Source organism: Opisthocomus hoazin, chromosome 7, assembly GCF_030867145.1.
Source record: "Opisthocomus hoazin isolate bOpiHoa1 chromosome 7, bOpiHoa1.hap1, whole genome shotgun sequence".
NCBI lineage: Eukaryota > Metazoa > Chordata > Aves > Opisthocomiformes > Opisthocomidae > Opisthocomus > Opisthocomus hoazin.
This window is the reverse complement of record NC_134420.1, coordinates 57,254,846-57,269,345: the sequence shown is the minus strand read 5'-3', so window position 1 is coordinate 57,269,345 and position 14,500 is coordinate 57,254,846. Positions and strand designations below refer to the sequence as shown.

Sequence of the window (14,500 nt, the reverse complement as noted above, 5' to 3'; positions counted from 1 at the left end):
AGCTTGCTTTATTTCTGCTTCTCAGGGGGAAGCAAAGGCAGGACCAGGGCTGGGGCCATGTCCCAGCTGTTGTTCCCAGCAGCTGCAATGCCAAAGCACCACCCTGATGGACATTTAAACATCACAGAATCACAGAATGGTTTGAGTCAGAAGGGACATTTAAAGCTCATCTAGTCCAACCCCCCTGCCATGGCCAGGGACATCTCTCACTAGATTGGGTTGCTCAAAGCCCCATCCAGTCTGGCCTTGGACACTTCCAAGGATGGGGCTTCCACAACTTCTCTGGTCAAATCTGTGCAAGCCTACGGCAGTGCATGTGACACCGTCTTGCTCCTCTAAGGTGGTCTGCTCCAGGTATCTTCTCTACATCATTTTGTATCTCCCAGGGGGCCGAGACTGTAGCTGCCATTGGGGTGCCAGGAGGAGGGCAGTCTGTGCCCAAAGCCCTCTGGCCAGTAGCTACATGAGTTTGGTTATGACCATGGCTCACCATGGGGCAAAGAAGTTGCCCCATTGCGGTTGTGGCCAAATGCAGTTTATCTTTCTTCAAGCTTTAACTGTGTGTACACACCGCTGGCAATGGTGCCATGACCAGCTCATGTGGTTGAGGCTGGACCTGCTCAGACTCCTCCTGTCTTGGATCCACCATTAGCTGAAATCTGGGAATGCCTCAACCTTCCCCTCCCTGAGTCTGCCCACAGTCTTTGCTCTGTGTTTGCTGTGAGGTCTGGAGGCAGCGTGAAGGAGGATTATGGCCGAGGCCAGCCAGTCAGGGAGGGGGACTGACCCAGCCCCAGTGCTCCCCTTGGTACCAGCATTGCCTTTGGCATTTGATGTGATGTGCTCCTGCATCTCCCGTTCATCAGGTCAAGTGTGGCCAGGTGTCTTGTCTGCAGGCAGCAGCTGTGAAGGGAGGTTGACAGGGTGATTTCTGGACCTGCCAGGGAGACAGCAAAGTGCGTCCACTCATATCTTATAGCTCCTATATCTTCAAAATTAATCATTTCAGACACATACAGAGGTGAATGTTTGCCTTTATGTGTTCAGCCGAAGTAAGAAATCTCAAGTGCAGGGAGGAGGGAGAAGACAAACAGGAGTTGGTAGAATTTCTCACATTTTCTGTCACAAACACTTACTAATTAATCCTGAGGAGCCACGCAATGCAAACACATTTAACAAAACTATTGGCAGCAGTTTCATTTATATGGACGCATATGTATACCCCTTTATATACATACATTAATATATATATCTCATATATCCTTTCTACGTATATATGTGTATTTATACACATAAACACAGATGTACGTGTAGGCATATAAGTATATACATATATGTATGCGTATAAAATCTTTGTGTATATATATACACAAACACCAGGGAGTTCCTCTCACAGCACGCAGAAGCCTGATGCAGTTAGACAAGCTGCTGCTTCATCTGCCAGTGGAAACTGGCAATCCTTCCTTCTGCAAGGCCATCTTTGCAGATGGTCACCAGCCCAAGCGTTGCCTTCTACGGGCAGTGGTGGTTGCAACGTGGGCAGGAGCTCAGGCTTCCCTCTGGCCACGTGCACGCCCTGGGGCCCGTGCGTTGGGACAGGTGTGAGGCTGGGGTTAGGCAGAAGAGCCACTGCGTGGCACACACATGTGCATGACGCTCTGCCCTGGGAGGAGACACCAGGGCCCCCCAGCTCCTGGTCAGCCTCCTCTTCTCCATCCTCCCAGCAAATTTTCTCCTCAAATCCAAGAGTGTCGATGGATATGGTTCAAAGGGAACAGCTACTTCGCCTGTTCCTGAAATGCCTTTTAGAATAACAGCTGAAGAGCTATATTTATGTCAAGATCTAGCAATACCACAAACTTCATTAGAAGGCTCTTTTGAAGGATGTGTGTTTCCCGTGCTGGCTGCCTCTCGCTGGTAGCAGCCCTGGGTACACACAGCGTGCTCCTACCACGTGGATTGTCCAGAGTGATCTTTAGTGGTTCCTACATGACCAAGTACAGCAAACATGGAGAGGACACTTAAGTTGACATTGACTCACAGATCTCTCCACATCGCCCTGGGTTAGGTAACAAAACCTGCACCCGGAGAGCCCACAGCCTCCAAGGCTCGAGGGACTGAGCTCCCAGTCTTCGGCAAAATCCAGAGTAGCGCTTATGAGCATCATCATGCAGATGCCAGGACCAGGTCCTCAGCTGGCACCAGTCTCACAGCTGGGTGGACTTCTACTAGTTCCATAGAATTGTAGGATCATAGAATAGGTGGCGTTGGAAGGGACCTTTAAAGTTCATCTAGTCCGTCCCACCCTGCAATGAGCAGAGACAGGTTCCAGTTTCCATCACTTGAGCTGTTGGCCCTTTTTAATAGCTGCCCAAGGCTTCATTCTGATGTACAATTAAGTTAATCAGCATGAAGTTAATCAGCATTCACTCTGGGGTGAATTTACACTGCTGGGGGCACTGAAAGGCCTTACATGAAAGTAGATGAGAGACCTTAGGCTCAGCACTGAAATCAGCTTTGTCAAAAAAAGATTTGGATGTATGATGGAGGCTTTCCTTCTGTTTCATCTCTTACACAAGACAATGCTTATAGAGTAAGTGTCCAAGCCTTGGTGTCTCTGTGTGTGTAGCTGTTCCTCTGTAGGGTTTCTTCTCCCAGTTATTTCACATTAATCAGGGGATTCACTGAACTCCTCTGTTCCTTAGGGGGCTGGATGAGACACCTCGGTGTGAAGAGACCCAAACTGCAACAGACTCAATACCCCTCTCCATATTTAACTGGGCATGGAGTGTCCTGGGAGTCTTTTCATATACCTTGACATCTGAAATCACATCTAAACCTCTCCACGTTTTCTGGGCTTGTTCCAGTGTGATAATGGCTGTAGGAACTAGTGGCCTCTCTCTCTCTGTCTTGCAAATTTGCCAACGTGCAAATTATGTGCAAATTATGTGACTATGTCAAAATAATAAGGCAAATAAGAGTGAAGATGAGACTAGAAACCCAAGCCCTGCCTGAGCCAGCAGATCAACAGGTCTCTAAAATACGTGAGGTACATAGAGATTGCTAGAAACACATTGCCTGTTTCTCCAGTTCCTTATAAGTTCCAACCAAGACTGATAAAACACTTGAGGCCCTTGGAATATGAGCCTGCCTTCAAAACAAAATCCAGTCTCACTCCCTAGCATGCTAATTAAAAGTGCATGGCTGATTCAGGCAGCCCTACAATAGCAAAAGGAGTGCTGCAGGCGTAGAGAAGGCAGGGTTTAGCCTGTTGTGAGTACACAGTATTAAAAACAGGCAGACATCTCGTAAAGATGATTACGCCAGCACTCTTGACCTTTCTGCAAGGAGGAGGAATAAAAGCAGGAGGAAGAACAATAGTCAGTTTTGATTTATCTTGAAAGTGCTCTTCCTTTTTTAGGCATGAAGTTGCTGTTGTTGTAAAGAGGTGAGGGTGGTCACTGTCACCTTTCCACAGTACATCAGCACACACTCACCAGCTGCCTGGACCAAGCCTGTGAGCGGATTGACACACTCAGACCTTGGCCAGAGACAGCTTCCCTGGGACTGCACATGGGAGCATGGGTCACTGCCTCCCTTAACTGTTTTCCGGCTCAGCCCTGTGTTCCTGTGTTTTGTTTTATTTTGTTTTGTTTCGCTTTTTTTTGCTTTGTTGTGCTTTGTTTTGCTTTGCTTTGCTTTGCTGGGCTGGCTGATGGGTGAGCCGGTGGAAGGGGATGCCATGATGCAGGCTCCCTGCCTCGGCATCGCTGCTGAGGGCTGCGCAGAGGTGCCAACTCAACCCAGCGTAAACCCTGTGGTGGAGCACTTACTCCTTCCTGACAGATGTGGTGGTGTTCCTTTCCAATGTCCCGGCATTCCCATGTGAAGAGCAATTAGCCTACAACCCATACCGCAATGGAAAGTAATAACTCTAATCAAGTAACAGGAGCACTACATTTCCAAAATCTTAGCTTTATAAACTATACCCATGACTACTAACCATAATCTATGGGTGTTTCCAAGGACTACAAGTCCTGTTACTATATTCTTTCACAAGCAGTACAAGTATGTGTCACTTTTATAACATATACAAAGCCATGAAATGCTTAATCCAGAAGATTAAAACAGCTTCATCGCTATTTTTTGTTTTTAGCAGCTCAGGGCAATTTTGAGAGTGACCCGACCCATTCTAAGATTAGCTAAAAGAAAGCAGAGACTTCTTTGTGATTTTAGGGAAGCTTCCTTTCCAGTGACACAACCTCTATTTTTGTGCCTGGACATTGAGGGAAACCCTCTGTAGCCGAGCTAATCTTTCCTGGTATGCACATTTCTGGCTAGATATCTTTCTGCACAGATATCTACTAACATTAGAACCGGAGCTGTGTCTTTATGCTGAGCCTTCAAAACAAATTTAGTCAAAGAAAGCAAGTGTGTGAGAGTTTTGTGATGCTTAAATAGTTGGCAGGATGCCTTTGCTCTAAAAGTACTTTTCCATGGATTTGTTTTCAATAAGTTGGATCCAGCCACCCACTGTAGGTCTGAAGTCGGTCTGTTTATTCATTGTATTTATTTAGACCTGATGCTGTTGGGAATAGTTGAAGGTGTTGGCCCTCTAAGTGTAAATCTAACCAACATATGTACTTCATACATTTTAAAGCCAAGAAAAAAAAAGGCATTGTGCTCATGTGGACTTTCCAGAGACAGAGTATTTTCTTTGCCTAATTTTTATGCTGAGTCCAATCTCTTTAGCTGAATTTAGACTTCTTTTAGGAAAAGTCAAAAGTCTACCTTAAACTAAATTTTTCAGCGGAATACTCCACCAGAGCTGATAGACTACTGTAATGAATAATTGCCCGTAATGATAATAATTACCCTATTTCTAATCTAAATATGCTTAGTCTCCACTTGTAGTAGAGTACGTTCCTGAGCCATTTACAAACTCTGCTAGTATCCATCAGCCTATTTTGGGTGAAAGGGGAGAATCACTGTTAAAAACCACATGCTCTCAGCAGTGACTTTCCATTTATAGTTAGATTTTGAGATATACCAGTTCTCTGGCTTTTAACTCAATTTATGTGTGCCACACGGTGTAGCTTTATAGTTTCATAACTCCAACATCATGTGGAATTACGTCAAATGTTATACCAAAGTCTGAAGTTATCATGCCAGCACTAATACATCTGTTTATGAACCAGTAATCTCCTCAGAAAACACCTAGTTAGTTTGACACGATGTGTTTTCCTAAATCTATGCTCTTTAGCACCAATTATTTATTTTTTTATTAATTGAATGAGATTTTCATTAGTTTGGTAGGATTTCTGTCAGGATGACAGGCTGTGATTGCTTAGCTCACTCTGCTTAGCATCTTTAAAATGTCATCGCTTTCCTACCACTTTCTACCCAACAGTATGTTCAATGTGCAAGGTGACGCTTCGGGGCTTAGGAGAAAAAAGCACGTTTTCATCGAGTTGTTTTGCACTGTGAAAACCACTTTCTCCGCTCAGCTGATTTTGAGACCAGTGAAGAGCAGCCAGGAATGAGTCAAATCAGGAGGCAATGGTGCTCTAAGCAGCTGAAACCGCTCACGCGAGACTGCTCAGCGATGGGTGCCGAGGGAGCAAACACCGTGGGCGGGCTAGCCAGCCCTGGGGTCTCAGTAGCCCCGCGGTGATGACGAAGGGACTCGCTGTGCCCAGAGCTGTCCCCCGTCCCCACATACACTGCTGTGAATGGCAGCAGTAGGTGGCTTGTTGTTTCTTTACATGACAAAGGAAAGGATACTGAAAAAAGGATTCTGGTTTGGTTCTGAAAGCATACAGGTTTTGTAGGCTTGTAATGGATTTGAAAGAGGTGGTACAAAGAAGGAGGCAACCATGAGAACTGAAGTGTTTTCCTGCATGTCATCAAAGCTTTTGGAAGACAACAAAACAACTGGACTTTGTCGTTGTTATAGGTAGTGTGGGACATCTGCTCAGGGTTTACTGTAATAATTTCTGTATAAGAGCAGGATTTGGGACCCATGTCTTCCCTCTTCCACAAAGTGCTGAAGAAATGCATTGCTGTTCCATGCAAAGTGGCACGGTTGCAAGAGGGTGCTGTGGGTGTCCTCACCCCGGGATAATTTCTGATCGCTAAGGACATGACACGAGCGGGCTCAGCCCCTCGCAGGTGCAGCCTGGTTTTTCTACACTGTGATGAGCTGGGGGCTTGGACCCAGGCATAGGAGGATGGAGAGCTTCCGCAGCGCTGGGCTGTCCCAGGGAGCGGAGCCATGAGCCCCATCCCAGGGTCACGGAGACATCAATGCCTCCCTAACGTCAAGAGCTTAGTGTGGGACTCGCCAAGCGGCACCTCTCCGAGGACATGGCGCTTCCCAGGAACCTTGCTGGCTCTCTGGGAAGTTCCCCTCTGGGCTGGCGTTCCCAGCTGCTGCTCACAGGCACGCAGCACAGCAGGCACATGGAGGCATCCATGCAGGCCACGCTTGGGCTTCCCATCAGCACAAAGGTATTAAAAGCAGTTCTGCTTTTCATCAGAAGATAATTGTGAGGAGAAATGCATTAAGGACATAGAAATGCCACGGTAATAAAGGCTATCTGAATGCACACTGAGAAAGGCAGAAAATAGCACGCAGCCAGACGCTTATTGGAAAAAGAGCGGACATTTCTAAGGAAAACAAGATTGCCTAGCACTGCAGTAATAAGGAGTAGAAATAGAAAATACTTTTTAAAGCTGTATAAACCCACCAGCCACTACAAAACAGGCTTCCAGTGTGATTTCTTGTGCTTCTCTCTGAGTGCATGGTCTGGACCAGTGGGGAAGGGAACTGAGCCAGGTGGATTAGGGGTCATCTCCACATCAGTAATTCTTATTTTCCTGTCATTAATAACTACGTATAGGCTGTCAGAATTCAGATTCACTATTCAATCCCACATATATCTCTTTATTCTCCATGTGAAAATACTGTGATAAACCAATAAGGAGCATGTGGTGCGCAGGCGTGTGACAAACCTTGTTTTATACCCTGTCTCTGCCATTTGTCAGTCTCATGTTATGCCAAGGAGCAACCCTGTCTCACCATCTTGGTTAGCGTTATGAATAGTTTGGTTAATTCCACTGTGGAGGAAGAGCAAGGACGAGATAATGATGGCCCTACTTGCCCCATTTTTTATGATCTCATCTGCTTTTACAAGGCACCTGCTGATGCATATATTTCTTCTGATTTCACTGAAACCTTTTGTGTTTGTCAGGGCAATACCAGGAGGGTGGAGCTGGCCCTGAGATTGCTTACTCCTTCCTGCAAACATTTTGTCATCTTTAAAATGCCCTCTGTTCTGGAATCTTAGAAAATAACAATGTTGAAAACTTGCAGAGAGTATTAAAAAAATTCAAAACATTAGCTTTATCACAACACAATAAATAGTTCCGTCACTCACTGTAAACTGACTTCTGCAGCCAACGTAGTAATAAAGTAGAAATGCAGTTGCTGAGATACTCTGGGAGTGGACACATTGTCAAAAGAGGAGCCAGGAACCATTAGTTTTTCCAATCACTTAATTTTTCAGCTTTATTTTTCTCTCTCGTATGAAAAAAAAAACCACCAAAAAACCCCCAAACTCCCACCCTCACAGTCAGTATGTGTATAATAAATTGAAGGCACTATTTGCTAGACAGGTATGATCAGAGTTATGGCATGTGTTGAATGCCGATGTGTATAAGAAAGATAGGACCTCTTGTGTGGCACCAAATGCTGAACTCATGTATTTTTCCACATTGTCAGGCTGTTGGCTTTATTATTTTGATTGCTTCTTACAGTTCTTTACCTAGCATTTTTCTAAGGTGCTCCTGCAGATTTCTCTGGGTGAACGTTGCCAATTCTTCTGTAGATCATGCAACTGGGAAAACAAATGTTTTCTTGGTAATTGTGTAGTTCATGGTTTTACCTAAGGAGTGTTAAACCTAGAAGTATGTGTATGTCTTTTCCTTCTCAGACACGGGAGGCACAGGAGATATCAGCTCACAGTAAATGATGCAAATGTGATATTTTAACTTGTGTACCTATTTGTGATGTGTATTACAGGGAGTTCAAAATTTAGGATATATCAGATCAAATAATTAGACTCAAAATTGCCTTTTGCTATATTTTATTCTATCCCCTACTTAACTGAAAATGTAGATTTAGACAGTCCCATTGACTGATTCATTATTAAACTTCATTTAGGGTGACCCAAATTCTCATGGAGTTTATGTGGTTGTGTACATTGAGTTAAGGGTCTCTTCCCGCTCTGCAGTGCACTGGTACTGCTCATGCCACTGGCTGTTGCTCACCATCCTTCAGCACCCAGGTGTCCCCTCAAAGCATGGGAAGGGGAATGTGGCCTTGAAGGAAGAGATTTGAGCTAAATGCCACCAGTATTACTCTTGATGCAAAATATTGCATGTGTTCAGTGGTACTTACATAGATAATTCTAGGGCTAAATTGAATAGGAAAAATGTAATAATAATTCCTTGTATTTTCACGCGTTAACATTTCTTAATGTTGACATTTCTTAACTATTGCACAAACAATTCAAAGACAATGTAACAGGAAGAAGCGTGTCAGCTATAGTCCTCTAAAAGCAGTTAATAAATGTAATAAAATTCCTGTTCTTTTAAAACAAGTCCCCCTTCCTCACTCCAAGGTTACAATGATAGCAGCTGCAATACTGATTGGTAGGCACTGCTGCAGCTCCCCGATAAACCTCCCCTAATGGGGTTTGAAAGCCTACACTTATCAGCATAACATCTCTCTCTCAAACTAAATCTGATGCAGCAGAAGATGGCAAATGCAGAGGGAGGAGAGGTTTGCCATGGGTAGCAGAGCTGAGCCTTTCTCCTTCATGCTGATTGTGTGGACAGCACTGACAAGGAGAACTTGGTCATCTGGGGACCATGATAAGAGACACCTGGTACCAAATTAGTTGATTGCTTGGGAAAAAAGTGGGTCCTAAATGTGAAATATCCTCTTTGCGTGTATCTGTGGCCCTGGCATAGTGCTATTGTATGGGTGACTGAAGCATATCTGATTATACGCTGCTTATTTGGGAGAACTCATGTATTTTTCCACATTCTCTTCACAGCTCCCAAGTCTACCTTTTGTCCCACTGAAGAGACCTGGTGGCCAGGCCTGGTTATTATCATTGCAGTATGCTGCGCCACACTAGTGTTCCTCTTCGTAGTTGTCATCATTTGCTACAAAGCCATAAAAAGGTAAGACTCCAGATGCTTCTACTGTGCTTAGGGCAATGCAACCCCACAAAGGTTGATCCAAGACTTAGCTGACACCTTGTTTTATTTAATGGCATCCTAAAGGCAAAATGCATCCTGTAGTCAATCTGTGTTTTCATTGGAAAGTCACTGTATGTACCATATCCTGCCTGTCTAAAGGATAAAGTTTCAGGTACAGTCAGGGGCATGAGGAGAGGAAAAACTGAAAGTGGGACAGGGACACAATATTCAGATTAATATGAACTCCCCAAGTCAAACTGCTGCAGGTTGCTGGGGAATGTCAGTAGCTTTGGCTTGGCCAAGTGTACAGGCAGAAAACACTGTCCTATCCAGTTCTGATAGTATTCAAAATTTACACATGGTATGTGAGATTTGTGGCCCATGCCCATCACTAAGTGTAGCATTTTGGATGGATACAAGCCCTTGTAACCGAAACTCTAGGGTAATTTATGTAGTTTTTCATTTGGAGACTCCACTTCTAATTTATTCTTGCTTCAAAATTATCATCTACAGAATCCATTTCAAAACCAGTCTTTTTTAATTTAAAAGCCTATGTGAAGCCTATGTACAACATGATGTAGTAACCCTTTCAGCTCCCCTACTGCTGTCTTTGCAACAGATGTGCTTGCATAGGTCTCCGGTAGTTAGAAATCACTGATTTCAGTTACATAGAAAAATGGGAGTGGGAATAATTTCTTCACCTAAATAATACTACATATTTCAAGCAGAAAAAGTCAAAATCCATAATTCTTACGAAGTACTGCAATGACACCTGAATCACAGTTTGGATTAAATGATGTTCAGCTTTGGGATTTGGGGGGCGAGGGGTGGGAAGGGGGAAAGAAAAGAAAGTAACTTTCACAAAAAATGGTGTCTGCATGCAAAGCAACTGCAAGATTTTTGATGAGCCTCTGCAGGGACATCACAGTGGTGGAGCATAGCACATGCTTTGTGGTTGTCTAAAAAATTTATGCAGGATTTGAAGGACAGTATATCCAAGAGCATCAAAAAGGCAGAATTCAAACAGGAAGACAGAAGTCTGTATCTAAATTCTTATTAAATTTACATAAGTATCTTTGCTATTCTAGTTTAGCTAAAATGAATGTTTATTAGTTTTGAGGAGGTAGAAGGCTTTCACTCTATCTTCTGAACTACTTAAAAATCGTCTATGGAGAACTGCAACTGGAGTCAAATTGGATTGGTAATACAGTGCAAAGTCTCTCACTTGTAGCTCCTAATCTACCATTGGCTGTTCATAGGGGATTGGTCCAACTCCATGTAGAAAGTTGTATTTTTTTCAAAACCAGCTGTTGTATTTGTCTACCTAGTGCCAATTTGTGAATGATTTTTGCCAAGGCTGCAAAATACTCCTACAGGAGCAGTAATGCTCCAAGGCAACTTGTGCCTAGAGAGGAACTGCTCTTCAAATCTGCTCTGACACTGGTAGATGTGAGGTGCAGAAAAGATACTTAAACAGACAAATTTAGAGCTGCCTTGAAAAGGCTGTGGGAATTCACATAACAAAGTCTTATGCTTCATGTCGGTGAAGAATAATACGGGTACTTGATGAAGACACCCGTTATTTGTCAACAGTGTGAATATAGACGTAGAAGTCAGCTGCTTGAACAGATATTAGGCTCAGAGAACAGTGAAAAGTCCTCTTAGATCTTCTTATTGTTGGCATTCACAGTGCTAACGAAAGCTAAGCTGAAAACTGCTCAGATGTGGGATGGACATCTATAAAAGAAAATGTTGTTAATTGTATTTTTACAGAGTAACTAGAGCATTTCTTTTCATCAACGAGTCCTTCCTAAAAACAGCTCTGTTAAAAAGATGCCCTAAAGTGCCTGGCAGCATTCCTCAGTAGTTCAGGTTCCTTGATCCACTGTAAAAGATACCTATTGATAAATACTTCACAAGAGAAGCATCTCTGCCTTCGACACAGAGTATTATCCGGGATTGCTTAGCTGAGTTGGCTTTAGCTAGTGTGAGAAATCCTTCACTCTGTTTTTTGCAGGGAAGTAGAGGTGGCTAGAGAAAGAGTAAGGGGATTAATTTGGGTGATGCTGAAGCTGAGTGTCCCTCCAGTGTGTTCCCAGCCTCCAGCTCCATAGCTGTACTCTGCCTGTCCTTTCTCGTACCTCCGTCCCACCAACTCTGCTCTGCATTCCTCCTCCTGGAACCTCATTCCTGTGTATCTCCTGCAATTGGGACCTCTGTCACTACATCTCCAACAAAGCTGTCTCCCACCTCCAAGGCAGTGCATTGTCTGCTTACTCATAATATACCCAATCCCCTTTAGATGTGAATGCCACCCACTCGTCCTCCAGCTGCATCTAATTTGGGTTGTAACATCGATATGGCACAACCCTCTTCATCTGAGGAAAGGCACACGCTGATTGCCTTGATGTAGAAATCAGAACCCAGCCTGAAGACCCCACCTTTGCCTGCCCTGACTCTTGCTTACCTCTGGGTGAGGACAGCCTTATGTCTTACCACTAAAGAGCATCCTTTCCTTCTTACACCATGTCAGGCATATCTGCAGGCTTCAGAGCTGTCCCACCCTTGGTTCCCTGCTGTGACGTAGGTGGTTACTGCAGGGGGGACCAGGAGAGTGTCAAAGTGTGCTGAGGACGGGACCGTTTACAGTGCCCGTCACAAATGGACCCTCAAAGCCCTCCCCCGCTCAGTTTCTTCCCTCTGAAAGAGATATCAAAGCATTTGCCTACCTCTCAGGTGTGTCACTGAGATTCATCACCTAGTTTTTGATGAGCAATGTAAATGTGAAAGTGGCAAGAATTATTATCCAAACGTACACTCCATGGGGTGTGAGAAAAACTGGAAGTGCCAGTAAGCATGAAAACAGGCTTGGCAGCAGCAGATGTCTTAGGTCTTTTTTTGGTGCAATAGGAAAAACATTTTAAAATTCTCACCAGCCCATCAGCTAAAAAAGAAGTAAACCAAAATAAAAATACCAAGTACCTACTGAATATGAGCTCAGATTGGATGATTGTACCAGTTTTACCCATGGATAGATGTATCCTATGTGTACATCTCTGTATAGCTTATGTATTGTACCTGTAATAGATCTTATGTATCCACTATAGTAGACATGTATGGTATGCATCTCCCAGTGACAAATCCATAAGTATTACAGGAGAGTATTACAAAAGTGTAACTGGAATAACTTGATTTCTCCGCTTGTTAGTCTTTCAAATGAAGTGGGATTTACAGCCTGACTATCAATGCTATCTATAGCTTATTTAGCCCAAAGCATACAGCTCAGCTTAATTAACAGTGTGAGCACTGAAGAGATGCTGAAGAGCAAAATAACAGCAACTGTCTGATTGTAGGGCGTAGCAAGAGTTAAATGTTTTAGTAGGAAAGTGCAGGCAGAGATCTATTTGCACAAAGCTTGGATCTGTTGTGTTAATCCCTCACTTTCATAAGAATCAAATTTGAAGTAGAAAGAAAAAGAAAAATCCTATTGTGCTTAAGTTGAAATCTCATTTACTGGTTTCAAAGGGCCAGACCAAATCAAACTCTCTCATGTTTGCTTTTCTGTAGCAGGAAGAGAGGGAGTGACTGTGCTCGAGGTATTGTAACTCAACGGTATTTTTATTCAGTCTGTATAAAAGCTGTTTCTCCTGGGGTGGTTTGTTTTCCCTCATAAAAGCTAAAATTTTAGCATATACCAATTTAAGGCACTAAGGCTTTTTGTGATAAAATACATCCGAGTGCTTTGGTGCTTCTTTGTATAAACTAACTACAAGAACCAATCCAGCATGCTGCATCTCTGCTGAAAATACTCGGGTTCTCCCAGTATGAGATGGTCGCAAGAAATGGTGAGAACGATTCCAGTGGATGGATTTGGCCTCTCTGCTCCATGAGGGAACTAATACCAAAACGTGTAAATCAGCTTTAATACTCAGAATACTGCTAGAGGGGTTAAACTCTTGGGAAAATACATGTGGGGCGACTCTTGGAAGGCCCTTAAAGCAGCCTCTGAATTTCCTGTGCTTGAGGCTGGTGTCTGCAGTGTTGGGCACTGGGTGCCTGGCTCACCAGGTACAGATGCGTGCTACTGCATGCATAGATCAAGCACCAGAGGAGATCGCATGTGATGTTTTGTTGTGCTGCAGCATGGTTACACACATGGGGATAGCACCCTCAGTTTGGGGGAAGAGCTGTTTTCTCTGGTCTTGATCACAGAAGGATGTTTCCTCTTTTAAAAAATGTGGATTTTCTCTTAAGAAACTTTTCCATGGAACATTAGAAAAAAAATGAGGATTGGCACTTAGCACCAGCAGCAATCACAGTCTGTAAGGCTAGCAGATTTCTGGGACAAGCTCAGTCACTCACTGGCCAGGGCTCAGCCCCCCCACCAAGCAGTGGGACTTCGCTGCTCATTTCATGGACAAGGGAAGTGATCTGACAACTAGTGATTTCTGTAACACATAGGAAGAGCAGACGAATAACTGGTTCAAAATCTGGAATACCTGCAAGTATTACTCTACCATGTGTCTGTCTGTAAAAACCTGCCGTTCTTTCTCTTTCCCTGGAAGACCATCACCAAGAAGTAAAAGCAGGCGGTCCAAGGACAATTTGTAAACCAGCACAGGCTGGAGGAAGATGGATCATTTCAGTATTACACGGTTTGTGGGCTGGACTTGGGCAAGTGCACCGTGAATGCCAGCAGCTCTAACAAATCTTCATCTGGTGTAAATCGATGCGGATTCAAAAACAATCAGCGGAGCTCAATTCATTTTAATCAGCTCTGGAGGTGGCTGTCTCTTAAGTTTTTTTTAACATCTCCAAGCACCTGAATAATAGTAAGACAGTAAGACTGGAGGAAAGTGGGAAGTAAACACAGTAAAGAGGATAAACGAGAGTTGTTTGGTAAATAAGCAACCAAGATGGGGGAGAGAGGGACCTGCAGTATGTAATCCTATTTCTGCAGCTCACTGGTGTGTCAGTATCTGTGAGGGGAGTAAGATACTTACATAAAAGGGAAAAAGAAATCCCTGGCTCCCTGTATAAAATTAGGATACTGGAGCCATCTCTCAAACCTCAAAGAGGAAAGTGAAGCTGAGTATCCAGGTCTCCATGCCAGCTGATGTGCCAGCTATGCAGCCTGGCAGGAGGTGTTTCGAGTGGTTTTCTAACACGTGAAAAACCTGTACTTTTTATCTCCAGAACATCCATACGGTCTGAGATGACCCAGGAGCAG

The 14,500-nt window shown here is 43.9% G+C and overlaps 1 protein-coding gene across 3 annotated transcripts in view; it reads left to right on the top strand.

Annotated features, from left to right (window-relative positions):
• The window catches only part of PRIMA1 (proline rich membrane anchor 1), a 52,630-nt gene that overhangs the window by 21,290 nt on the left and 16,840 nt on the right, over nucleotides 1-14,500 (top strand). For all 3 annotated transcript variants that reach the window (XM_075426540.1, XM_075426543.1, XM_075426542.1), the window contains exon 3: nucleotides 9,123-9,252. In XM_075426540.1, coding sequence (XP_075282655.1) covers nucleotides 9,123-9,252 — 130 coding nt within the window. The remainder of the gene's footprint in view (nucleotides 1-9,122; nucleotides 9,253-14,500) is intronic.